This window comes from Mus caroli, unplaced genomic scaffold, assembly GCF_978045245.1.
Source record: "Mus caroli unplaced genomic scaffold, Mus_caroli_1 scaffold_19, whole genome shotgun sequence".
Lineage (NCBI taxonomy): Eukaryota > Metazoa > Chordata > Mammalia > Rodentia > Muridae > Mus > Mus caroli.
Window position 1 is genome coordinate 58799970 of NW_028227274.1, and position 27708 is coordinate 58827677.

Here is a 27708-nt window from a genome sequence, read left to right on the forward strand (position 1 = left end):
GGGTCTGTGGCAAGGTCGTCGGAAAAATATGTTGCTGTAACTCGGCTTCCCAGGATGGAATTCTGCCCTGGAAGCTGGGGGTAGGAAGAAGCCTTTGTACAAAACAACAAACAGCACCCTTACTTTCTGGATGATACAAAGAAGAGCACTGAGCCTGTCTGGACTTGGACTTGCGCAGAGCATCCCAGGAGGGCCATAGCAGCCAAGGCTCCAGGAAACGAAGAGGGTGGGACTGAAACCTGAGGAGCGCACGCGCACTTAGACCGCATCCTGCTGGGTCGGTTTAGCTTACGTCAACGTCTACGTAAAAGGCGTAGGGGACGCGGGGAGGGAAGCGCCGGGCTTTGTCACGTGACGGGTGCGCCGGGCGTTGGCTCCTCCCTCACCAAGATGGCGTCCCTGCTGCAGTCGGAGCGGGTTCTCTATCTCGTCCAAGGAGAAAAGAAGGTTCGGGCCCCGCTCTCACAGCTCTACTTCTGCCGCTACTGCAGTGAGCTTCGATCGCTGGAATGTGTGTCGCACGAGGTAACTGGGCCGTCCCGCGGGGGACTGCGCGCCGGGGCGGGGGTGCTCATCCCAGTCACTGCGGCTGGCGGGAAGTTCCGCCGGGAGAGGCGGGGAAACCGTGTGTCTAGCTTGCTGACTGGTCAAGTGCCCCATCATTCAGCTGGCTTTGCGATTTCATTTGCTTGTGGATAGTCACTTGGAAAAGGGGGCGGCCCCGGGTGGGGCTGAGGCTGAACAGATCCTCTTGTTCTAGAGCTGCCTGTAGCTGGACGATTTGCCCTGGACCCTGCGGTCTCCTGTGGGACTTGGCGAGTGGAGGGCTGAGAGATCGGAAGTGTCTAGCTCATGTCACTGAAAGGCAGAAGAAACTGTCTTGTTACCATTAAATGGAGGAGCGTGCAGCCATTCTTGGTCGTGGCCCTCCCTTTAACAGGAGTTCTGACCCTCCTGTTAACAGAACCGGGACTCTGCCCATACAGCTTGCCCAGTTTCTTGAACCGGGCCAAACAAGGACCAAAGCAAGAAGACTGTGATAGGTTGACTTGAGTGGCAAATGCATAGATCGGTCTGTAAAAAAAGACTCAGAGTTCTAGCTAGCCACCGACCCAGACAGCCATTGCAATAGAATTGTTCAGCTTAATGATTAAAAAAAAAAAAAGCACCCAATGAAGTCCCATACCTTCTGCAGCTTTTGATAGAAGTTGTCTATCTGCTATGCTTCTGGGATTAAAAATGAGTAAACCATAAATCCTACTGTTGGGAATCAGTCTGTTGAAAGCTCATACTAGTATTAGCTGTATTTATTCTGTATTCAACTGTGTGACAGGGGCTTTACATAATTTTTCCAGCTACTGAAGATGGAGGCTTGGGTTTGGGAGGCTTGGTGAAGGTTTTGGATAGGGTTGGGTGGGGGTGGGGTCGTCGAGGCAAGGTCTCATGTAGCTCAGGCTAGCCTCAAGCTTACTGTGTGGCCAATGCTGGCCTGTAACTCCTGATTCACTTGCCTTCACCTCCCAAATGCCGAAATTAGAAATGTACACTGCCATGTCTAGCTGTTGACGGTGCATGTTGTTGCAAGAAGGGGGGGAAAGCTGTACTGTGGTGACTCAGGCCTGTAATCCTAACCTTTGCGAGGCTAAGGAAAGAGAAGGATTTTAAGTCCAAGGCAAGCATGAACTGCATAGTAATTTATAGGACTGTCTAGGCTATATTCCACCTCGTCTCTCTGGGCTCACACCCCACCCCCAGAAGTACAGGTTAGGAAGCAAATACAGATTGTTTGTTGTAGATTACAGAGTCATTTAGAGATGGGAGGGAAGACCAGGATCAGAGACTTAAGATCCCTGGGGGTGGGGAGGAAATGCATATGAAAACATGTCCTGTAGTGTCAACCACTTTCCAAATGATGCTTATTTTATTGGGGATACTTTTCAAAATATTAAGAATGGTTAAACCAAAGAATGTAAGAAATCCAGTCCTATTTATACATACTTAACATATTTGTGTCATATATGTGATTTTTTTTTTCTTGGATTTTTGCATTAGCACTTTGTGTGATAGCAAGAATCCTATAATTATCAAATAAAATCTCATTACTTAAAATACTTTCTTACAAAGTTTTTTTTTTTTTTAAGAGTGGATCTAATATGTAAGACTGTGTTTTGAGTTAAATACAGTAATAAGATACTTGGGTTGTTCAATTTGTTATTTTTCTAAAAACCTCTAATTTGGGCTCTAAAGAGCTGGCTCAGCAGGTACAGGCACTCTTGCTGCCAAGCCTGTCAGTCTGAGTTAGGTCCAAGGACCTCCATGATGGAAGCAGAGAACCAAGCCCTGTGCATTATCCTCAGCATCCACACGTGAGCTGTGGCCCCTGCAGGCCACCTCCCCCTTCACATAGGCACAGCATACATGTAAGACAAGCAAATAGAAATCTCTCATTTAGGGGTTGAGGTGGTAGCATAATCGGTAAAATGCTTACAGATATGAAGACATGAGTTCAGTCCCCAGGGTCCTGGTATATACATACTTACAAGCTAGGCACAGTGGCCTGTCGTCCTATCGCAGGCCATCCAACCTAATCTACTTGGTAAGTTCCAGGCCAGTGCAAGACCTGTCTTATAAAAAGGGAGGCCGGGGGGCGGTACTTGTGGTTACAGCCCCCGAGATTTTTCTCTGACTTTCCCACATGAGTCTGTGCATGCATGCCACACGTACACACATTAGGAATCAGACCTCTAATTGGCTGGCTATGTCTATGGAGACTTAAATAATTCTTAGTAAATATATAACTAATGAGTAAACTTAATGTCGTTAAGGGCTACCTTTTTTTTTAAGATGCTGTGTATAAATATTTTGTTTGTATGTATATCTGTGCCCTATGTGCATGCCTGCTGCCCATGGAGAAAGAAGAGGGCACACAATGAGCCACCCTGTGGATGCTGAGAATCCAGCCCCAGTCCTCTACAGGAGCAGCAAGTACCCTTAATCACAAACCATCCTTCCATACACAGCTTATGCCAAACTAGATGGTTGGTCACAGCTTGACCTTTGTCGTCTTAATCAATTCATTTGGAAGCTTTGAAGTATCATATAGTCAAGTCTTGACACAGCTGACACATAAACCTTGATGATAGGGAACAGAAAATACAAGAAAGGAAAAAAAATGGGATTAAAGGGAAAAAAAAAACAGACAGGTAATTGCTAAGTTGGAAACAGTACAGGTGTTTTGTCTCTTCCCCCCACCCCCAAACACTCCCCTCCTCCCAGATCAGTGAGGTCTGACCTTTTGGTGCAGTATAGCATATTTTAATAATGAGTTTCACTCCTTTCTTATTTCCTCATAGGTGGACTCACATTATTGTCCCAGCTGTTTAGAAAACATGCCATCAGCTGAAGCCAAATTAAAAAAGAATAGGTAAGAACAGGATGAATTTTTGTGTTTTCCATTTGTTGGTTTTGAGGATATTTTTATTGAATATTTTCTTTATTTACATTTCAAATGTTACCCCCTTTCCAGGTCTTCCCTCTAGAAACCCCCTATCTCATCCCCCCCTCTCCCTGCCTCTATGAGGTTACTCCCCGACCCATCCACCCACTCCCACCTTCCAGCCCTGGCATTCCCCTACACTGGGGTGGTTTTGAGGATATTGGGGCCGAAAAAGGGTTTTATTCCATGGACCAGACTGACCTCATATTCTGATCTCCCCCAGCCTAAGTGCCGGGGTTCCATCACAGTTGTCTTAAGAGTCGGTTAAGGAAACACACAGGATCAAACAATCCTTGTTTTCATGTTGGAGCATCATCATTGCCTAAGATAACTTTGATCTTATTTTTTAATGTAATGTCTATTTTAGAAGACTTCTAGATTAAGAATTATTTTTAAATTAGCACAGTCCTCTCCCCTTTTGTTAAAAAACAGTATTGTATTAGTCTCGTCACCATAGGCTTCTTGTGATTGGACCTGGTTCTTAGACTTTCACTGGTCTTGATGACTTTGAAAGTACTGAGGGATGCTGGGGCAGTATTTCTAGAATGCCTTTCAGTATTTGTGTGATGTTTTTATAAGTAGACTGGAGAATGGGTGAGAGTGGGGAGTTAGACACCCCTCTCAAAGTTTGTCTGCATTAATTCTTTAGGACTTTCTTCCATAGTCTGCCTCTTTTCTCTTTTTAGTCACTACTCATGGATATCTATTTTACACATGGGGCGATAGTGCTTTATTTTGTTGGTTTTCTCCCTTGAGCGTTCTGTCCCAGAGCCACCGGGAGCTCTTGTACTCTTCTCCTGAAGCCTTCTAGCCTTGCCTCTATCCCTGGGAAAGAGAGTGTTGTCTTGTTCCATGAATTTGAGCATCATTCTCTTACCAGTGCAGTACTGGAATAAACAGTACTTTAAGGTATTTTAAGTTTAGCATATATATTCTTCTGCCTCTAACTAGAATTTGTCATTTCTCAAAGGACCGTGGTTCTTGTCAGTGGAGGACATGTAAGAACCATGTCTGGCTGCTAGATGTGTCCATTGCTACTGCTAGTGCCAGGTTTAGTCTGATGTGAAAATTCTGGTTACCAGCCAGATTCCTGTACCTCTGTGGGTATGAGCCACTATTATTTGTCTCTCCTGCTCTAAGAGGTTACTCCTGAGAATCAGACACTGCATCGTATGCTTTCTATACATTGATTTATCACTTCATTTTCTTGTGACTCTTTGTAGGGTAGATGGTATTACTTCCCTTATTTGAAGACAATAGACACTGTACAATATTATACAGATAATATTGTAACAGATAATAGACACTGTATAAGACTGCAGGTGAAATCTTAATAACTCTCAGGTTGTGAGAGTCCTAAAAGCACCAGGGCAAATTGGGTGTGGTTGCTCACACTGTAATCCTAACACTTAGAGCCAGTGGCAGAAGGCTCTCAAGTTCAAGACCAGTCTGAACTATATAGACTTCGTTTCTAACAAACAACAGCAAAAAGCACCAGGGTCCAAGGCTCCTAAGGGGAAATGTTCTCTGAGTGCATCTCAGGAGAAAGCAGAAAGCCCTGCAGCGTGCCCCTTTAAACCACGCCCCATCCACGGTGGTGTCCCTTTCAGCTCTCTGGCACAGCTGGCAAATAGTAATTTTCCAAATCCAGTCTCAGAGTTGCTTATGTTGTTGACTCTCCATTTTCTGTCATACAATGCTTTATCCTCTCTAGCAGCATAAACTGTGACCTTTGTCTTTTTCTTTAAAATCTCTGTGATTTCTATAGGTATAAAAGGAAACTAGAGCAGTAAACTCCACCTAGAAACTGGTTTTTCTCTGTAGAGGACTTGGAATTGGGCTCCAATGTGTCACACGCTTTGGTGGTAATTGTTTTGTTTAAAGTCGTCGGCGGCAGCGTCATCGGCAGTGGCCGCGGCGTTGTTGTTGTTGTTGTTGTTGTTTGAGACAGGGTTTCTCTGTGTAGCCCTAGCTGTCCTGGAACTCACTCTGTAGACCAAGCTAGCCTCAAACTCAGAAATCCGCCTGCCTCTGCCTCCGGAGTGCTGGAATTAAAGGTGTGCACCACCACTGCCCGGCTTGTTGAGAGTCTTAAGTGAATATATAGTACTTTTGAGATGTTAAACTTGGTAAGAATACCCAGAAAATTTTTTTTTTCCTTGAAAGTCTTTGAATTCTTAACACTTGGACCATACATAGTTTCCTAAACTGTGAATTGAGACCATTTATAGGTTCACATGACTAAATGGGAGGACTTTTAAAAATTGACAGTAGTGAAAGGTTTCTGAAGCAGAATCTAATTCAGAGTCAAACACGTAATAAGTGAGGTATTTGCAGCAGGGCTTGCTCACATTGTGTTGCACTGCCTCTTACGGCCTTGGCTCTGAGCACTGCCTGTGGACTTGGCAGTCCTGGTGCTACACTGAGTGCTGCCTGACATCAGCTCACAGTGGAGACTACTGTAGCTTACAACTGCATTTGTTTCAGCACAGACACAGTTCTGCTAGAATACAAACATATTAGCTTAATCATTGCAAAGACAACATTTTCTACCATCGTTCCTCAGCATGTATCAAGTTTTGTTGCTTGTATTGTGTAAGAATAGTTGATTTTATAAGTTAACTTGAGTTGCTGGCTTAAGCATTATTATTACTATTATTATTATTAATTATTTTAATTATTAAATAAGGTTGGGGAAGAGTAAACAAAAACCAAGTATAAGGAACCCTGCTTTTTTGCAAACTAAAATTGAAAATATATACACCAAAAAAAATACCAACTCTGAAAAGCATTGAAGATTCTCTATCCTGCATTATCAACTATTTAGCAAAGATTTAATTTATTATGTAAAAATAAACAAGCACACTCATTAGTATACAATTTTGCTTTTATCTTTAATTGACCAAGGCAGCACAGTCAGTCAGCAGGGTCTCCAGGGAGGGAGCGAGGATTAAAAAGAAAAAGACAGCCGGGCGTGGTGGCGCACGCCTTTGATCCCAGCACTTAGGAGGCAGAGGCAGGCGAATTTCTGAGTTCGAGGCCAGCCTGGTCTACAAAGTGAGTTCCAGGACAGCCAGGGCTCTACGGAGAAACCCTGTCTCGAGAAAAAAGAAAAGAAAAAGAAAAAGACAATAGAGGACACTGTAGCATGACCCCAGCCAGGGCTGAGGCTGGGGCAGGTTTATTTTTATTTTTTTTTCCAGTCTGCTTTTATGTCATTCTAGGTACCTACAAAGAATCTGGTCAGTCTTAAGGCATCAGCAAAATAGCCAAGGAACAAACAAGACAATGCGCAGAGCCCTGGGTATTCAGAGACTTAAGATGATCAAGATCCCGAGCCTACTTCCTTGTTACTTCCGTGTCCTGGCCTAGTGTCAGATTCTTACCAAATTCCTAGAAGGCAGGCCCCAAAAGCTCTTCACATGTATAAACAATAAATCGTTTTTAAATTTTTCTTGATCTATTAGCAGTAAATGTTTTATTTGTATACCTGTTTCACAATAATATATACTAGAGACTATGTAAAAATTTCCCCAGTGAAAGTGCTCAAAAGTAGACAAAGGTTTAAGAGATCCTGAACTAAGCCCACGTCTAACACGTAGTGGGTGCTCGATAGATAAGTCCAGGCTGAGTGAATGCTGTGTTTGTCCTGTCACAGATGTGCCAACTGCTTTGACTGTCCTGGATGCATGCACACTCTTTCTACCCGTGCAACAAGCATCTCCACACAGCTTCCCGACGACCCAGCCAAAACCACCATGAAGAAAGCCTATTACCTGGCCTGTGGATTTTGTCGATGGACATCTAGAGATGTGGGCATGGCAGACAAATCTGTCGGTGAGTGAGGCGTACATGAGATTGTATACCACTGTCGGTGCTGTAATTCAGCTCTGTAATCTGTTGGGCAGTAGAACCTAAGTTCAGAACAGTTGTCATCAGGTCTTCTGGGTACTCATTTATGTGTCAAAGCGTGATGATGTTGTTCCTGTTGTTTTGATTTGGTGGTGTTTTGGTTTTTGGTTTTGTTTTGTTTTTTTTTAACTTTTTTAATGATTCATTTTTATTTCATGTGAATTGATGTTTGCTTACATGTTTGTCTGTATGAGGGTGTTGGATCCTTTGGAGTTACAGTCAACTGTGAGCTGCCATGTGGGTGCTAGGAATTGAACCTGGGTCCTCTGGAAGAGTAGCCAGTGCTCTAACTACTGAGCCGTCTCTCTCAGATAGAGTAATACTATTTAATTTTCTTAGAATTGGTAAAGTAGCCTTTATAGATCTAATACTTTTCTAAAATCAAACTTAATACCATTTTTTTTAAGTATATTTCTTGAACTAGAGCTGTAGCTCAGTTGGTAAAATGCTTGCCTAGCACTTATGAAGCACTGGGTTCAGTCCCCACACTGCATAACCCAGATATAGTAGCTTACACCTATAATCCCAGCACTTCGGAGGGAGAGGGAGGGGTAACAAAAGTTCAGAGTCATTCTTGCCTGCCTGGGGCTCAGAGCCATCCTGGGCTATGTGAAACTCTGCCTCAAATTTTTCTTTTAAATCTGAAATGTAAACGTCATGGACAAAATTAAAAGTGATTAACTTAGAACACCAAGACTCAGAAATAGACTAAAGATGACTAACCAAAACTAAAGAGCCTTTGTCTATTTTCAAGAGAGACAGAAAGAGCACAGCAAGGAGTTGAACAGTGGATCTCATAACTGAACATAAAAAAATGATCATCTTAAAAAGTGTTCATCTTGGGGAGGGTTCCCCTTTATCAGAGAAGAACGAGAGAGTGGGTGGGGGAAGGGCTAAGAAAGAGGGGTGTTGGAAGGAGGGGGGTTGGGATCGAGATGTAAAGTGAATGAATAAATGGGGAGAAAAAAACAACAAAAAAGTGTTCATCTTAACTACAGATTTTGAAAATACAAGAAAATACAAGTGAAAACTTTATTCCACAAATATTTTTTTAAATCTGATTTATATCATGTTAGCCAAACAGGTTAATTCTCATATATTACCATCTCCCTAATAAATTAATTTATTTTTACTTTTTGTTTGTTTGTGTGTGTGTGTGTGTGTGTGTGTGTGTGTGTGTGTGTGTGTCTGTTTGGAGACCAGAGGACAACTCTCAAAAGTCGCTACTCCTCACCGTTTGAGTTTTTGGACTCTAACTCAGGTCATTAGGCTTAGTGCCATGTGCTTTTAAATCAATCCTGGGTGCTCTGAAAGAGCAGCCAGTGCTCTTAACTGCTAAGCCGTCTCTCCAGCTCCAGCTGTTTATTTATATGTTGTTCATATGGGGAGTCAGCCAACGTGCGTCACATGGGTGCAGTGCCCACGGAGGCCAGAAGAGGCTGTTCTGGAACTGGAGTTACAGAAGGTTGAAAGCCTCTATCTACTCTCCGTGGTGCTGGGAACTGAGCCAGGGTCCTCTATAAGAGCAGCAGTGCTCTCGGCTACTGAGCTGTTGCTCTCCTAGTCTGTGTTTGTTTTATTTTGTGACAGTTTCACTCTGTTCCAAACTGGTATGAAGGAGATGGTGATTCCTGGGTCTGCACCAGGGCGCGTGTGTTATGGATTCCAATTCAGTGTTTCTATAGGATCCCTGAGTGCGCAGATGAATGGATCTCTGACTATTGTATCTTTTCTCGGACTGTTTTCCTTCTGTTTATCTGTTTTGTCCAATTCTGGTGTGTTAGTTTTGTTTTATCTTCTTGTCCTTTCTATTTTTTTTAACTTTTTTTAAAAATTAATGGTGATTTTTGTGTTCAGCATCCAGTGTTTCAGAATTATAGGCATGAGTCACCACACCTGACTAGTTTCTATTTTCTTTATTATCTGTCACATATATAGCATCTTTAGCAAAGTGTGCACAGATCTTTTTGTCTTTTTTTTTTTTAGAAACAACAACAAAAAGGTCATCGTGCCTCCACCTCTTAAATACTGGAATTATAGACACATGCTACACTACCATATCTGGTTCCTTTTGCCCACTTGGTGTCGTGTGTGAGTGTGTGTGTGTGAGTGTGTGTGTGTTTATACTTTGTACTTTGTTTCCTGTCAAAGAGATTTTAGCCTAATCCACTTTTGATGGTCTACTTGTATGCTTGTAGAAATGTAAGTTTTAGGTTCCCACCTATTGTCTATTTCTCAGATAAGTTCTGTACATTTTTTTAATGCTCAAGGGTTTTGAGGTTTGTCTGGGTTTTGAGTTTAGGGGATTTTGTTCTGTATGTGCAGATCCAATTGCTACAGCACTGCTTATTTAGAATCTGTATCATTCTGCAGATAAGAGCAGGATTTCTAGATTCTGCCTGCTTCCTGAGTTGGTTTCCTGACTCTGCCACTTACTATCCATGTAACTGTAGACCTGTAAGCAGTTCTGAGCTTTCGCTTTCTCCTATAAAATGGGAGCAGTTAGAGTACACGGCCTCAGAGTGTACTGTGAGAACTGAACAGACCCTGTGCATTCATTGCTGCTGCTGTTGGTGATCATTAGCACCCTCCTCATGTTAAAGAGAAAAGGTTCTGCTGGACTTGTAGCCTAGGCCTATAATCCTAGCTACTTAGGAAGCTGAGGCAGGAGGATTACAAAATCTACACTTGCCTGGGACACAGCAGGGCCAGCTCTGGCAACTTAACAGGATTGTGTCTTAAACATTTAGAAATAAGACTGATGAGATGGCTCAGTGGGTAAAAGCTCTTGCTGCATAAACTTGACTACCTGAGTTGTTTAAAAGGCTTGTCAATGGTGGGCAAAGCCCTAGGTTCAGTCCCTAGTACTGGAAAGAAAGAGGCTTGCGGAGAGCTCTTCTTAGCATGTCAGTCCATAAGGTTTCTGGTGTTCTTTCTTGGAAATTCTGTGCTTTTATGTTTTTACTTTATGGCAACATTTTATAAAAATAAAAAGGTAAAATTACTGTTTAATGTTTATTTTCTAGCTAGTGGTGGTTGGCAAGAACCAGAAAACCCTCACACACAACGGGTAAGTACATGAATATAGGCCTTAGAGGATGAAGCAGGAAGGGCGGCGGGTGTGGCCCATGCTGAGAACTGCCTGCATTTGTGCCCGGGGTTCAGTTACTCACAGAGAGCCACTAAGTCAGTGGCAGTGTTCTTGGTTACATAAATTCGTGGAGAACACTGTAGTTTTGGTTCTGTGTTCCAGATATATTTCAAAAAGGAATGAAGTGGCTTTTGTTGTTTTCTTCATACAACCAACAATGACTAAAAGTTTCCTTTGTTGTCAAATGTTCTGGAAATAAGAGCATTAGACCTTTCAGTCCTAAAGACACTGCTAAGTTTGAAGGTTCCCTAGATGGGTATGGCTATCTGTAGAAGCAGGATGGAACGTTTGTGTACTCTCAGTATGTACTTGCACTTGGCCTCTTAACCTCTGCCTTAGAACAGTGGAAAACTGTAGAGCTGCTATCAACACGCACACTGTACTGTCAGACTGAAAGCTAAGCAAATACTGACAGAAAGGATCCAGGGTGAGAGGGCAGAGAAATGGTTTTCTCACATGTGTTAGTGGGTACTATAGGTTGATAAAGGTTTCTTGAATTGTTTGCTGCTACAGAAAAGCATGCATGTATGAACAAGTACTTGTATATGTAAGTGTGTGAGACAGACAGACAGACAGACAGACAAAGACAGAGAATCTTTAGCTTGTCTGATGGGAAAGGGAGAAAACATCTCCAGTAAAGTAGAAAAGTACCTATTGCAAATAATGTGAGGGAGAAATTGTGCCTTGTCGACTCTTGGGAATTTCAACTGTTGAAGTCAGCATGTGAGCATGCTGATGCTGTCTGGCAATGCTAGCCACAGTCGGGGAAGAATTCAAGCAGGGGAATAGCCTGTAGGTGGGGGAAGTGAGGATAGAGTGTCTGAAGTAGAGTGTAATAGCAGCAAATGCAGAAGGAGAGGGGGTTGAGGGTTGACCTTGTAAGCCAGGACTTTGAGAAGCCTTTACGTGTTTAAAAGCCAGAAGATGACAGGATCATGCTAGTGCTTTTTAAACAACTGCATGGGCTGGAGAAATGACTCTGGTTGAAAGCACTGGCTGTTCTCCAAAGGACCTGGGTTCAATTCCTAGTACCTAATGCCTACATAGCAGCTTCAGTTCCAGGGTGTCTGAGTTCCGTGACTCTTGCTGTGATAAAGGCCATATCCAAAAGCAACTTGAGGAGGAAATGTTTATTTCATCTTAAACTCAGGTCACACTATCACTTAGGGAAGTCAAGGCAGGAACTAAAGCAGACCAAGCAGAATGCAGCTTACTGGCTTGTTGTATGGCTTGCCTGCTTTGCTTTCTTATATACCCAAGGACCACTTGCTCAGGGGCGGCTTCTACCCACAGTTGGTGGGCCCTTCCCACATCAATCATTAGTCAAGAAAATGCTCTACAGTGTTGCCTACAGTCAGTCTGATGGAGACAATTCCTCAGTTGTTCTCTTCCAGGATAACTCTAGCTTTTACCAAGTTGACAAAAAATATCCCAACTAGGTCATGCAGGATCCACCACCCTCTTCTGGCCACTACAGGCACTACACATTTGTGGTACACAGACATAGTTGTAGTCAAAACACCCATATACCTAAAATAAATCTCTTTGTAAAAAGATGCTGATTTGAAGACAACTTATGTCCTGTTGTAAGAAATGATTAGATACCTTTTAGAACATTACTGCTATGCAGTGAGGTCCAGCCTTTGAAAAGAACAGGTAGATATGTTAATAATGGATAGAAAGATGGACCAGATGACTTATAGGAAGTCCATTATACTTGGAATGAAAAGTATCTACATGGGTGTTTTAAAGTGTATTGGATACTGTGTTCCCGAAGCGTGTCAGGACATAACTGGTAATAGCTGGTACCTAATGAAAGGAAAGCCTATCTTCAGCACAAAAGATGCAGCAGAGTTACAATATTCTTGCTGTTGTATGTTTGAATGATTATAATTAACACTGCTTTATGATAAAGGAAATTAATCAAAAGGTGACAGAGGCAGGTGGGCCCTGCAGTCAGGGCTAAATGGTGGAATGCTGTTTGAAAATTAATACAGGGAGGTAAACAGAATGTCACGTCACACCCAGGAGGGATGCGTAGTGAGGTATGGGTGAGGTGTGGAGCACAGCGCCCTGATAGCATCCCTACTCCTGTAGCCCGGGCATCCTGTGGCTGGACATGAAGAGTTCATTTTAATTCTGAAAACACTAATGAGAAAAAATTCTCTTTACAGAAAAGGAACAAACTTACCCACTTCATAGTTTTTCCTGTTTCTTTGTTCGTTTTCTTTCTGGTCAGTGCAGTGATTGACTTCCTTAGTCTTTTCGAGAAACAAATACAGCCTTTGATTTCTTGTAGATGAACAAGTTGATTGAGTATTACCAGCAGCTTGCTCAGAAGGAAAAGGTTGAACGAGATCGCAAGAAGCTGGCACGGCGAAGAAATTATATGCCTTTGGCTTTTTCGGTGAGAATTTGGCACAGAAAGACATTTTGTAAGTCCTCTAAGGCGTCGGAATAGTGGCCATTTCAGAAAATGGCCTGAGCCCTAGACAGAAGCACTTGGTATCAAAAACAGTTCCTCCGGTACAGACGTGTCAGCCCGCAGCTGTGCTTGGTGTGTCATTCATTCTATTTAAATCCCTTGTGTTTTCATAAGAGCAGCTATCTTTCTTCCTCCATTGCTCCATTTCATTTTATTCCTCCCAAAATTTACTGCTTAATTTTTTAGGCTATACAAACTGTTTGCTGCTTCTGCTTATTACAGAAAGATTGTAAAGAAGGTGGTTGAGCGGTAAATTTTATTTTGCCTTCCCTTGTAATGTACATTTGGCACTGGGGTTTCCCAGTTCTAGTCTTTTGTTCGTTTGTTTTTATTTTGACACCCTCCCATCCTACTCCCCCGCCCCCCATGGAAAGTGCTGACACGTGCAGTATTTGTTGTGGTGGCGCTGGCACTGCCAGGGGAAGCACTCTTTCACAGGCTGTACCCCGAGCCCTGCACAGTGTGTTTGTGTCTTTACATAAACAGTGCTATGCGCAAGTGGAATTACTTGTGGAAATTGTCTGTAGATGCCTTTTCTGCTGGTTTATAACTACTAGACAGAAGCAACAGTTGGGATTTTGAGTTTTTCTTGTTCCATAAGTCTCAGGTATTCTCACAGAACAGTTGTTTTCTCTATACTTGCTTGAGCCCTAACATGTTGACATTGAATCAGTAGCACGTATTGAGTGTCAATGACATGTTAAGCACTGTGCTAAATATAAATACACAATGCATATCATCATATCTAATCACAACAGTCCTATGAGGCTGATAGTACCCCCCATTGTACACTTGACATGATATTTGCAAAGGTGAAATAACTTTGCCATACTACATCTACTGGACAATTAGTTAAGCCACTAAAGCTATAATGTGAAATACATAGATTTGCATTTAATTGAACATGAATATTTGCAAAGCACCGACACTTAGAACAGAAGAAAGCGGATGTTCCCCAATAGTCCAGCGGCCTGATCAGTACCTCCACCCCTACATACTCGGACAGGACTTGGAACTCAATGCTCTCTCTCCTTGCAACCTTCCCATATACCTGCTGGCTGTATGCATTTGCTTTTATCTTATGCTTCATTTTTTTATCTCTGTTGCAACCTGCTGCTATTTGGGGGCTCCACAGCAACACACTATTCATGTAGTGGTAAGTCCTCTTTTATGATTCTTGCTAACCCTGATGAAGTTAGCAGACAGTCGTTATGTGTCTTAGACACTTCACGTAGTTCTTGCCTGAGCCATAGCTTGGATGTACTTAGGCTAGTGTTAAAAGCTTGGTGTGGTCCACTTTGACTGTTTGACTGTAGTCTCTGTGTTGCTTATTCTAGGAATAGAATAATAATGTGGGTTACAGAGAGGTAGATTTGGAGTAGCTATTTGGCTTCACTAGTTTTGGTTTTGCTTAGTTGTTGCTTTTTCCCCTCAAGCTTCCAATGCTGTGCTCTCCTAGTGCTTGCTTTCGCTAGCAGGATGTGTAAACTGGCCTTTCTAATGCAAGGTTCTGAACTTTGTTTAGGACAAGTACAGTCTTGGGACCAGGCTTCAGCGACCACGAGCTGGTGCATCCATTAGTACACTTGCTGGACTTTCGTAAGTTTGGACATCAGACAACTGAGAACAGCAGATAACAAAAGGAGTGTTTAAAAGAATAAGTTGTTTTTTTTAAGTTACCAAATGGAAAAAGATTCTTAGACTAAGAAAAAACCCAAACTTTAAGATACTCTATATGCTGAGCAGTGGTGGCGCACACCTTTAGCCCCAGCACTTGGGAGGCAGAGGCAGGCAGATCTCTGAGTTCGAGGCCAGCGTGATCTACAGAGTGAGTTCCAGGACAGCCAGGGCTACACAGAGAAACCTTGTCTCAAAAAACAAAACAAACAAAATAAAGGATACTCCACTTGAGAGGAGTAGCTAATACTTGAGTCATACTAAGGACTTTGGGGATTCTCCAGTGGACTCTTGGGAAATTACTGCCTCTCACTTTTTAGCCTTAGAGAAGGAGAAGACCAGAAAGAGGTGAAGATTGAGCCGGCTCAGGCTGTCGCTGAAGTGGAGCCTCTGCCTGAAGACTATTACACGCGGCCAGTGAACCTAACAGAAGGTAATGTCCTGTGTCCTTCTGTCCTGCTCTGTTTTCCAGCTGCTTGTGTTGGGACTCCCTGCATGCCTCGGGACTTGGAATCTTAATAGTAAAATGAGAATAAACACATGGACTCATTTTAAAACCTTATCATATTGGCATATTGCTTCAGGAGCATACTTTGCCCACATACAAGTCTAATTGTGAAAATGACTGTATACTAAGCCTGGTCTCTGCTTTCTTGTTAGTGACCACCCTTCAGCAGCGCCTCTTACAGCCCGACCTACAGCCAGTCTCTGCTTCACAGCTTTATCCTCGACACAAGCACCTTCTAATCAAGCGGTCCCTGCGCTGTCGGGTAAATACTCCTCTGCAGAGTTGCCTGTGCACAGGAGAGAAGCAGGTAGACGTGACTGTATCTGGCCATGGTAGTAAATACAGAAAGCTCAGAGAACACAGCAGGTAAAGTGGACATAGGTTTCAATTCTGATGACTCTGGAGGCCGCTGCTGTTGTTCCTACTTTACAGATATGGAGACTAGAGTATCTGAAGGTAGAGTGCACCCTCAAAATGTAAGCCCACAAAAGAATGCAAGGCATTTCAGGCTAATCCAAACAGAACACTAATAAACTATTTAAGAAGAAGCAAGAAAAAAGGTAATCCACAGTTTCATCTCTAGGAATGTACAGAACAAGCAATAGAGTGTTGTGAGTAAATTGTAAAAACAGAATGGAAGGAGGAAAGGTCTTTTAGATTCCATCCTGTGGTGCTGTGGGCATTCTGTGGGGATGCACTCTTACCTTGCCTGGTGGATGCAGAGTGGTACCCACTGGTCGCACACAGCTGCCAAGTTCTTGAAATGTGAAGTTAGCCAAGATACTGACTCATAATTCATTTAAATAACCACATGTGACTAGTGTCTGATGTTCCTAAGTGATGCATCTCTGGAGAAGAGATTTAAATGTGTACCTGCCAGCACGGTGTGCACACTTTCTGTAGTTCCTGATCCAGGCAAAGCAGAGCCTGTGTCCTTACAAAAGGAAGGGAAGGCGGAGAAAGGAGCAAACAAGGAAAAATGTGTACAGTCTGAGAAGTCTAAATTAGCAGGATTTTTTATGTTATCAAAGAATTCAGTCTCTCTTTTTAGGGATAATATTTTTCATGTTTTTGGAGATGGATGCTAAAACATATGGATAGGTGGCATAATGTCCAGTATTTACCACAAAAAATAACTAAGAATATAGAATAACCATATAGCAGATGCTATTGTTTTAATCTTAATTTTTGTATTTTTCATCTTACTGATTTTTATTGGTTTTTGTTCTGTGTGCATTGGTGTTTTGTCTGCATATATGTCTGTCTGTGTGAGGGTGTCAGCTCACTTAGAGCCAGGTTGCAGACAGTTGGGAGCTGCCATGTGAGTGCTGTGAATTGTACTGTGGTCCTCTGGAAGAACAGCCAGTGCCCTTAAACCATTGAGCCATCATGCCAGCCCTAGCAAAAGCTTCTTCTTAGGCTCAGATGCAGTTCAGGGTGTGAAGGAAGGCATGTGCTCTCAAGCATAATAGTGCTTTGATCCCAGGAACCCACATGGTAGCAGTGCCCACATTCACACTGATTAATTATGCAAGTAAAAGACATAGATTATCTAACTAAATAAATTGAACAAATGCTACAACTCACTTAGAACCAACACAAAATACAAGAATTTAGAGAATAAACATGCTGAAGAGCTGGACATGATAGTACGTGCCTGAAATCGAAGCTCTTGGGAATCTGAGGCAGGGGCATATTCACTTCGAGGCCAGCACAAGCTATATAACAATGCCCAGTTCGGGATGCGAAGAGCTGGACACGGAGCTCAGTGCCCAAGTGCTTACACAGCACACACAGGGCGAAGAGCTGGACACGGAGCTCAGTGCCCAAGTGCTTACACAGCACACACAGGGCCTGGCTCAGCTCTCACAGCAAAGGGGAAGGGGTGGTGGGGGTTCTACATGTAGTATTTATTTGCTTGCTTCCTTGTCTTTTAACACAGGTCTCACCTGTGGTGGTGCATGCCTTTAATCCCAGCACTCGAGAGGCTGAGGCAGGCGGATTTCTGAGTCTAGGCCAGCTTGGTCCGTAGAACTAGTAGGATGGCCAGAGCTATACTGGGAAACCGTGTCTCAAAAAAAACAAACAAAAATATTAAATTTTGAAAAAGCTAATGTTTGATAATTATGGCATTGTAGAACACTGGGGAAAGAATAGACTATTAACGTTTGCTAGGACAGTTAGGCATGTGGCTCAGCTAGTGCTGCGCTTGCCTAGTAGGCATGAGTTCAATCCCCAGTACCCCATAAACTCGGGTGTGGACTACATGCCTGTAATCCTAGTACCCAGGAAGCAGAGCAGAACAATCACACGTTCAGGGTCTTCCTCAGAGACATAACAGATTCAAGGTCAGCCCAGGTACAGGAGACCCGTTTCTCAAAAACAATTTTTGGCTACGTAAATTTTGTGGGAAAACTTAAAAGACAAATAGAGAAAACTTAGAATTATTCATATATGATTTCTAAATAAGAGTTTATTTACAAACAAGGCAAACAAGCAAAAATAACATTGGGTCTTTTACCACAGTCAATAGTAACACTTGTGCTCCCATCCCACAGAAGATCTGTAAGCAAATACACAGGACAGGAGACTAAGAGGAATTGTTCATAAGGTGTATGATTAGCAGAGCAGCTCAGCAAGGGAAGATAAGTAGAAAGCACAGCACATGCCTGCAATTCCACCTCTCTGTCCAAAACCAAACACACTCAAGGTAGCCCAGTATAAAAATAACCAGGGAAGGTGGCACAGAAAATTCTGTAGTTGGTAAGCATGAAAGATCATGAACTTCCATGGTGATCATAAAAATGTGTATTAAGAACAACTTTGGGATGCCATTTCCTAGGCCTCAGACAGCAGAGAAAAGCAGCTTGGGAATATCTGCCAGAGGGTAGTAAGTGACCCTTCCCATTGGTCCCATTAGGAAATTGTCTTACTGGTACATCCTAGAGTGGAAAGTGACCGACATCAAGTACTCAACGCTGTGGAAATAATCAGTGACTGGTTAAAGTTACAGAAATCATTACAGTGAAACATTGAAGATGAAGTTGCTCTGTATCCTGGAATGGAATTCTAAGATTAAGAAAGAAAGGACAGGGGCTGGTGAGATGGCTCAGTGGGTAAGAGCACCCGACTGCTCTTCCGAAGGTCCAGAGTTCAAATCCCAGCAACCACATGGTGGCTCACAACCATCCGCAACGAGATCTGGCACCCTCTTCTGGAGTGTCTGAAGACAGCTACAGTGTACTTACATATAATAAATAAATAAATCTTTAAAAAAAAAAAAAGAAAGAAAGGACAAAGGAATATATAGTCTTCCCCTTTGTATTGTGAAAACAGAACAAGAGAGATGTCTGCCTAGATTGGCCCTGCAGAGAGGAAACAAAAAAATTGTAATGTATTCTATATACTAGACACTGCTTTGTACTACTTAAAGATATTTTTAACAAGGTTATATAAGTCATTAGTTTTAATTACTTGTTTCCATTCATACAGATCTCCAAAGTTATATAGGTTACTCCTCCATGGGTCCCATCTTAAGCATCTGTAAAGTGAGAACACTAACAGCTGTGTATGGTGATGTAATGAAGCCAGTGTGGTGCTTGTCTAACTTGGTGTGTGCATTGTTCATAGTTTCTAAGCACTACGTGCTGTGATATTAGTGATGCTTCACATGTGTTCTATAATTTTTGGTTATCAGTAGCATAAATTCTATTCTAGAATTTATAGACTCTGGACAGGACAAGATATAAAATTCTGGTAACTACCCTCTGTCTGCTTGTCTGTTCTGTGGCTCTTCCGGTGTATTCTTGTTTCCCTCTGATAAGTACTTTTCTTTTTAGAAATGTGAGCACAACTTGAGCAAGCCAGAATTTAATCCAACATCTATCAAATTCAAAATCCAGTTGGTTGCTGTGTAAGTATTTTAGGATGTTGATTGAGACTTTTTTCAATGGGGATTATCTTTTTTTAAAAAATCTAAAGAAAAGAAAAATCACATAGAGATAGTCTTTTCTTTCTATTCCTATTCCAGTTTTGCATTTACTTGAGTAGCATGAAGTCTCAAGTGTATCTGTAAGTGTAGAATCAAGGCCTTGTGGCCTGAAATTATGGCACATCCTGGACTCCTAGCTTCCGGGAAGACAGAAGCAGGAATGTGTTTGCATCAGTGACAGTGTTGTGATGGAAAGTGACCAGTCATTATTACAAATTTAAAATATCTAACGTAAGACCTTTTTATTTTATTTATTTATTTTTTTTTTTTTTTGGTTTTTTCGAGACAGGGTTTCTCTGTATAGCCCTGGCTGTCCTGGAACTCACTTTGTAGACCAGGCTGGCCTCGAACTCAGAAATCCACCTGCCTCTGCCTCCCAAGTGCTGGGATTAAAGGCGTGCACCACCACGCCCGGCCCCGTAAGACCTTTTTAAATTAAATTTAAAGCATAGCAAATTTAAGTGCACTCCGAAACAACATTTATTTTACTTCTTGGTTCTGATAACATCTCACTGAGTGGTAAAGTTGATTAAATTAGTGTTAACTCACTGGGGATTGTCAATGGCTATTGACTATTAAGGAGCACATTGAGAGCCAGCCAACTAGATGGCTCAGTGGGGAAAGCATTTCTGGAAAAACCTGGAACTGATAGAAATGTGGAAAGAGAACCTATTCCTTAAGTTATTCTCTGATCTCCATACATGCACACACAAATACACATAATAATAGTGGCTTTAGTTTTTGTTTGTTTGTTTCAATGTAGATGGGCATGGTGATGCATGCTATTCATCTCAGCACACAGGAAGCAGAGGATCGCTGAGTTTGAGGTCACCTGATCGACATACACAGCAGTGTCAGGCTAGCCAGAGTTATATGGTGAAACCCTGTTAATTTAAAAACAGATATGATAATGCACGTCTGAGACAGGGAGAGGGAGCAAGCTTTTCAAGCCTAAGCGCCTGCCCCTCCCACGTGACACACCTCCTCCAACAAAGCCACACCTCCTGAACCTTCCTAAACAATTCCACCAACTTCAGACCAAGCCTACAAATACAGGAGCCCATAGTGGGCATTCTCATTCAAACCACCATTTTTTATAAAGCAGCATCATGGTCTGTAAACACTGAGCAGGTGTTTGAACCTGGGCAGTGTGAGTCCAGACACACATTCAAGCAGCCTGAGGTCTTGAAATCAAGAATGAGAATACTGTAGAGTGTCTGGATTTGGACCTCGACACCCACACCTGCCCACACCCAGCATCTCCTTTGTAATGATAGGCATGCCTGTCTCACAGAATCCCAGTGAACGCTATGGTGAATGCCTATACAGTACTTAGAATATTGCCTGGCACGCAGGAGGCACTGTACATGGTAGGAGTGTATTCGTTTACAGCCATATAGAATGCTAGCTATTGAGACGAGATCTTGTCACCAGCTGTCTTGTTAAGTGAATTGAGTCCCCGAAAATAAATGTATAAGAAAGACATGTGACACAAAAACTATAAGCCCTAACTCAGCCCTGTATACATACAGGCTGGACTCCTAAAAATTTCAAACAGAACTAGTTGTTAGTTTGATTTTCTGTATCTCCTCTTACTGTGGTGATAGTTCATTTTTCTCTTGATCTAGTTAATATTTTTTGTAGCATAATTTATGTATGTGGGTTTTTTAAAAGTAAATGATCATTTTAAGAGACTCCAGTGATAGTAATACATGTTTGTATTTATCTGTAGCAATTATATTCCAGAAGTGAGAATCATGTCAATCCCCAACCTTCGCTACATGAAGGTTAGTACCATACTTACCAACACCCCATACTTGATAAGTCATATGCTGTCATGTTTGTATGTGGATGGCCATGTGTGTGGAATGGAGGCTGTAAGAAGGGAGCAGGACAAGGGCAGTTTGAAATGATCATGAAATTGAGACTTGCCAACAGCATGTTGGATGTGTAAGAAGCAGTTGGCACATTCTGTAAAGTTAGAAAACTGGGGGAAAGAAAGATGATGGTAGGCAGCTTTCTCTTGTTGCCAGTGGGGGCTTTTCTTCTGATTCAGCTATGAATGCATCAGTACCAGGAGTCTGCTAGGTTCTTCCACGGGATCCTCCTCCGTGCACCAACAAGTGACTGACTGTTCTGCAGCAGCCTCTCTGGCTCTTTGCCTCCGTATTACTCATGGAAAGGTTGATAGCGTCCCTTTATCTTACCAGTCTTCAGAGTGGCTAACGGGCTGTATGATCATACTTTTTATAGTCTATATGTATCATTTCCCCCTGCCCTTAGTAATAACATCCGACTAGCCTAAGCGATGATGTTTTTAGGGTCTTTTGTTTTTCTTTATTCCCTAAGCAACAATCAGAGTGGGATAGGAACTGCAAACTTTAAAACAATCATTTAGATAATAAACCTTTCCCAGAGTTGTCCGGATCTTGTAACTAGAATCTGCCCAGCTTCTTTAGTAAGATAGCCACCTCAGAGGATACATTACTAACACAAACCAAAAGATCAGCTAACACTCTTAGGTAGTCTGATGTAGAAGAAGTATAGCAGGAAGTGCTGTTGCTCTGGGAAAAAACAGGGTGATTTTTGTGAAACATTTTGTGTGTTTTGTGAAACATTAAGGTCCACATAAGAAAGCCTTCCTTAGTCGGGGTGTGACACCTGAAAGATGCTCTTCTTGTTCTACAGGAGAGCCAGGTCCTCTTGACTCTTACAAATCCAGTGGAGAACCTCACCCATGTGACTCTGTTGGAGTGTGACGAGGGGGACCCTGATAATATCAACAGCACTGCTAAGGTAAGGGCATTGTTCCCACAGACCCTGACATCACCTGCAGTGGCTTCACTGGATATGGCCTAAAAGAATCCGTGGTATCTCTCATTTCTACGTGTGATCTGCAGTGTCATGATTCTATATCCTAATTTTATCTTGTCCTCAAACACCCAGCCATTGCCTGTGAAACCTCACTGTTCTCACTGGGTCTCAGACAGAGACCTGTCCGACCGTCCTCTCTTCAGTCCACGTCACCTCACCTGTCACGTGTGTTGCCACCAGGCCCTTCTTCTTCCATTAGTTGCTCGGCCTGCTGATCATGCCCAGCTCTGACTTCAGGATGAAGGCCCTAACGAAGTGCTTTCTGTTCTGCGGTGTGACCTTCCTCCAGATGAGCCTCAGAGCAGCTGCAGCAGTGGGTGTGGACGTCTGTGCTAGGGAGCTGCCTGTGCTACTCTACTCACCAGAGCATCCCTTCCTGCCCTGTCTCCCTGATGTGCACACCCTTGCCACTCAGTTTAACGTTCCTGACGACTCATGAGATGTCGTCTCCTTTTAGTTAGGAGCAGATGTCTCTTCCACATTCCCACTATTTACTACTCTACTTACATAAAGTAGAAATAGCAGTGGCTAAATATTAAGGTGATTTTGAATGAATTCATGAATGAAATGCAGCTTTCTTTTATATTTTGCCACTTAAGAGTTTGGTGTGATTTTTAATTTTACATATATGTATTTATTTGTAAATGTGCACACTGTGTGCTCATGGAGGTTAGAGTGATTATGATTACTCTATCATGTAGATCTAGAGGAACTAACTCAGATTGTTGAGTGTCATGTCGAGCACTTTGATCCACTGAGCCATCCAGAGTGAGAGTCATAGCAAGCATTAGTAGGAAAGCTGGCAGCCCCACTGTTGTTCAGAGACTAGCACTGAAGCGTTTCCTTTCTTCTTCTGCCTTTGAATTTTGCTCACTAGCATCATCTCCAGAAAAAGATAATACATGTCCTTATATCTATTTCTTTTTAAATAACTTTAATAAGTAGGTCTAGTTGGGCTAAAAACATAAAGGTCTGGGATGTGGATGCAGCCTTGATGGGGCCTTTAAAAAAAAAAGATTTATTTATTAATATACATAAGTACACTATAGCTGTCTTCAGACACACCAGAAGAGGGCATCAGGAGGGAGGTTGTGAGCCACCATGTGGTTGCTGGGACTTGAACTCAGGACCTTTGGAAGAGCGATCAATGCTCTTACCCACTGAGCCATCTCGCCAGCCCCTGATTGGGGCCTTATTGTGCTGCTCTCCCGTCCTGTCCCATCCTGTCCTGTCGCTCCACCCCCACCTCCCCCAGAACCACCACTGCCCCGCAGCTGTTCTTAGGAATATGGCTTGTGGTCTCTGGTGGACTCTGAGATAACATGGGATAGCAAAGGATGTATGTTCAGAAGTAACATTAAAATAAGAAAAAAGGAAAAAGATGCATCGCAGCCCTGTGCCCTTGACCTGGCTGAATTCCCTTCAGTAAGCTATACTAGTAACTTCTCTTCCTGCTGCTGCAGCAAAATGACCCACACTGGCAACAACTGGCAGACAAGACCACATAAGAAAGTGTATTTTGGATGGTGCAGTCCACTACTGCAGGGAAGTCCTGATGCCAGGGCTCGAGTCAGTTGGACACAGTATATCTTTGAGTCTTGTAACAGAGTGATGAATGATGCTGCTCATCTTACTTTTCGTACCCAGTCCAGGCCTCAGTTCTTAGTATAGTGCCACATGGTTAGGGTAGGTCTGCCCACCCTACTCAGCCCCTGCGGGATCATTCGCAGTGTCCTATAGTGCCGATGCTCCCGGTGAAGGAAGTCCTCGTTGACCTGTCCTTTCCTCTCAGTGTTCTCATGCCCACATTCCCCAGCAGTGTTTTAAGACCCTGTAAGGAGTATAGACGTGTGCAGATGGCACTGCTGCAGCCCAGCTCTTCTGAAGCAGGCCTCTCTTTTGCTTAGGTGGTGGTGCCTCCCAAAGAGCTCATCTTAGCCGGCAAGGATGCAGCAGCAGAGTATGATGAGCTGGCAGAGCCCCAGGACTTCCAGGATGACCCTGAGTAAGTGATCTTTCTGTGTCCTCTGACCACAGTCAGCTGATCCGGATGGAGCCTGACCAGAAACAGCCTAAGGAAGACAGGTTATTTAGCTCCAATTTCAGAGGGAGTTCTGTTGATCATGGCAGGCGAGGCATGAAAGTAGAAGGGGTTTTGCCTGTGTCTTTGACATGAGTGCACAAGGCTACAAGCATCACCTGGTACAGAGAAAAGCTGCAAACAGCTAGACTAGAAATAGGTAAGTAACCTTCAGAGTGTCTGTTTATGTGGATTGCCTCCTCCAGCTAGACCCCACTGCCTACCAGCTCCATGGCCTTCAGAATAGCTCCACATGCTCAGGACTGAACAATAAAGATGTGGCTTGTGTGAGATGGCAGAGTCAAACCTTAAAAATGCACACTCATGTATGTTTTCTTGCCTAGGTTTTAAAGAAAAATTTCTTCCCTTTCTGTTTATGAAATCCTTCACTGTAAAAGGCTGAGGGTATAGCTCAACAGTTAATGTCCTCTGCTCTTCCAGAGGACCTAGGTTCAATTGCCAGCACCCAGATGTGGCCCATAATCCATCTGTATTAACTCCAGTTCCAGAGAATTGAATGCCCTCTTTTCGCCTCTGCAGGCACTGGGCATGGTGATGCACAGACTTACATGCAGGCAAAAACACCCATACACATTAAATAAATAAAAATTTTTAAAAGAAAACAAACCACAGGTGGGGATCTTTGTGAGTTTGAGGCCAACCTGATCTATATAGCAAATTCTAAGACAACCAGGGCTGTTTCACAGAGAAACCCTGTCTCAAAAAAAAAAAAAAAAAAAAGGAAAAAAGGAAAAGACAGAAAACAAAGGGCAGAGCAGCAAGTGTAGATAGCTCAGCTGTTCCTGAGGAAGCCCCTCCCTGCTGGTCGCAGGATGGTGGTCACATCAGAGGTTCCCACTGTGCCCGACTGGGAGACTGTTGGTTCTGTTGACTTCTCGCCTGCCTAATGCTGTGCTTCTCTTTCCATAGCATTGTAGCTTTCAGAAAAGCCAACAAAGTAGGCATCTTCATCAAAGTCACCCCACAGCGTGAGGAAGGGGAAGTGACCGTGTGCTTCAAGATGAAACATGATTTTAAAAACCTGGCTGCCCCCATCCGCCCAGTGGAAGAAAGTGACCAAGGCACAGAGGTCATCTGGCTCACGCAGCATGTGGAACTGAGCTTTGGCCCTCTTCTTCCTTAAAACAGAGTGACCCCACCCACAGCTGTGTCAACACAACTCTAACAGTGGAAGCTGCTGCTTCACCAGTCGTGTTTATAAAGATGTAACCATCACTACTGAATCCTGTGGAGGGCAGAACAGGCCAGGGTTGGGAGCACAGAGTAACTGCTCTCTCTGACACTTGCACATTGAGTAACAGCATAGCTCCATCCCAGTGAAGGAGTGGCTTTTCCTCAGAGGGGCGTTAGATTTACTCCCTAAGAAATGTGCTGTGTACCTGTCACAGTTTGACAGAAAACCTTAGGATGGTAATCCAGAGCAGACCTGGTCTTCATGCCGCAGCCTGGTCTCGCTGTTCAAAGGCTTCCTGCATCCCACTGAGGATAACCCTGTCATGATAACCCTTCATAGCCTTGGCTCTCACTTTGCCGCTGATTTCCATTTGACAGAGCAGTAGGACTGTCAGTGTGTCTTTAACTTTGTGATGACAGGGCAACCTGTCACTTTCCTAAGGCACTTTGTTTCTTCCAAAGGAACACAGTATACCTGTCACTTGCTTGTCTTTTTCCTCACTAGTATATGGGACTTTTAAGAATTTGAGTGGCAAGCAATTACATGTCATGAAATTCTATTTGTTTCAATATTACAATACCCAGGGGCTAACGCTGCCAAGGGGAGACAGTTATGTATCTCACTATCTGCCCTTCTCTATTCTGTTTTCTGTTGGTTTGTTTTTCAGATAGGCTCGCTCCGTGTAACTCTTGCTGGCCTGGAACTCAGCCTGCTAGGATTAAAGATACTTGCCACCATGCCCATGCCCTGTTCTATAAATCAAGGGATTGCTCTAACGTTGGGGCTTTTAGAGAGAGCAGGGATGGGTTGTATGGGCACTTTGCTACATCACTTCTGGGATACAGAAAACATTTTAAACTAGACTTTTAACATGATCCAAACTAATGTTCTTTCCACTGAATTGAAGGACAAATTAACTGTCAATCCCTTAATTTCAAAACTGGACACAAAGAAAAAGAACCTTTCCCTTCATGAATATAAGACTCCTAGTTCTGTATGAAGTGAGACCATTTTGATTGTAAGCCATAGAAGTTCAGCAAGTAGCCAGGTTGCCATCCTAACTCTAAACTTGCTGCTGTTCTCAGATACTAACATTGAGTTGCAAACCTTAATTTCTGTGACATGTTCTAAACTCAGAGTTGACAGAGTAGACCAGCTGCACTTTTCCTTAAAGTACTCAAGGCCAGCAGACCTTGGAAGAAAACGTTCCTGTTTACAAACCCTGCTTTGGTTTTCATTTTAAGTCTGCGGGGTTTTGTTTTGTATTAAGGAATGTATAGACTGTACAACAGATAGAAAATAGTCTTTGTTTGTTCTACTTAAGAGAAACCGCTTAGGAAGCTATTGAAAGACACTTTGTTCTTTAAAGATCTTAATAAGATCAAGCCAATTTCATGAAACAATATTCCCAGAGAGTAATATATGTACTAGAGAAAAAGAAGAAAATACTAATCTGATACAATGAGAACAATAATGTTTGCCTCTTAGAAGCTGGAGCTGAAGCTTGGGTAATTGCAAGTTTCAGACTATAGAAAAAGTGATTTTCTGTAATTCCATAAAGCCTCAAGTTAATGCCTACTATGAAACCACAATTCAGTATCTTCTGGCGGGGCAGGGCATCAAAGTGCAGATGGCCTCAGTTGTGCACATAGTGTGGAACCTGGCATAGTCAACCTGTCTGTCTGTCTGTCTGTCTGCCTTAATGCAGTGACACTGATACTTATTCCCTAGGGAAACACTGAAGGACCAGGGCTCTTTACTCCTGGGGAACAAACACTTGTGGGCTTGTTTTTGTTTTTAAGAAGTCAAGTTAACTTACAAATACCAGCTGTTGGCTGTTTCAAGGTAAGTTTAGTGCAAGCTGGCCTTGTTTGTGTTCTTAGAAAAGGTTCAACACTTGGTGGTGAATTAGGAATTGTGACTGTCACCCTTCTTGTATTAGATCAGGTGCAGGGTTCTTATTTCTAGTCGGTGTGCACCAAGACACAAAGTCAGGCATCCTTAGCACTTGAAACTACAATTTTGGATGCTTAAAGCTAAGTTACTTTGGGTTTGTGAGCTGATTCACACTCAAATTTTTCTTTTGTTCCAAATACATGTTATAGGCATACTGCACTGAATGCCCTTGCATCGTTGTAATGAGCATCCTTCTTGGTCCCTCTGGGGGGGGGGGGGGGAGTGAGAGGCACTCCTTGACTTATGAATAACAGGTTACTGTTTTGCCTTATTGCTTAATGTAGTGAAATAAAGCAGATAAAGCTCGTGTGTCTTCTGTTTGATTTCACAAGTACTGGTTAGTGCTGCACACCTCAGGGTCTAAGGGCTGGATGATAGGTGAG

General features: G+C 42.9%; 2 protein-coding genes across 4 annotated transcripts in view; one reads left to right on the top strand and one right to left on the bottom strand.

Moving 5' to 3' along the window:
- Positions 1-449, bottom strand: part of Smim3 (small integral membrane protein 3) — a 64381-nt gene extending 63932 nt beyond the window's left edge. The window contains exon 1 of one of the 2 annotated variants that reach the window (XM_021150812.3): positions 124-449. In XM_021150812.3, the coding sequence (XP_021006471.1) occupies positions 124-183 (60 nt within the window). In that variant the 5' untranslated portion in view covers positions 184-449. The remainder of the gene's footprint in view (positions 1-123) is intronic. The other variant, XM_029471887.2, reaches the window with a different exon arrangement.
- On the top strand, positions 344-27631 carry Dctn4 (dynactin subunit 4). 2 transcript variants are annotated; one of them, XM_029471885.2, is made up of 14 exons: positions 344-525; positions 3354-3424; positions 7155-7333; positions 10435-10478; positions 12859-12966; positions 14180-14200; positions 14570-14643; positions 15042-15154; positions 15382-15491; positions 19069-19142; positions 20953-21007; positions 21909-22016; positions 24002-24099; positions 25105-27631. In XM_029471885.2, exons 1-14 carry the CDS (start codon positions 391-393, stop codon positions 25316-25318), a joined length of 1404 nt encoding a protein of 467 aa, XP_029327745.1. In that variant the 5' UTR covers positions 344-390; the 3' UTR covers positions 25319-27631. The 2 variants fall into 2 exon arrangements, with proteins under 2 accessions (XP_029327745.1, XP_021006248.1); XM_021150589.3 differs by lacking the exon at positions 14180-14200.
- Positions 27632-27708: the final 77 nt, after the last annotated feature.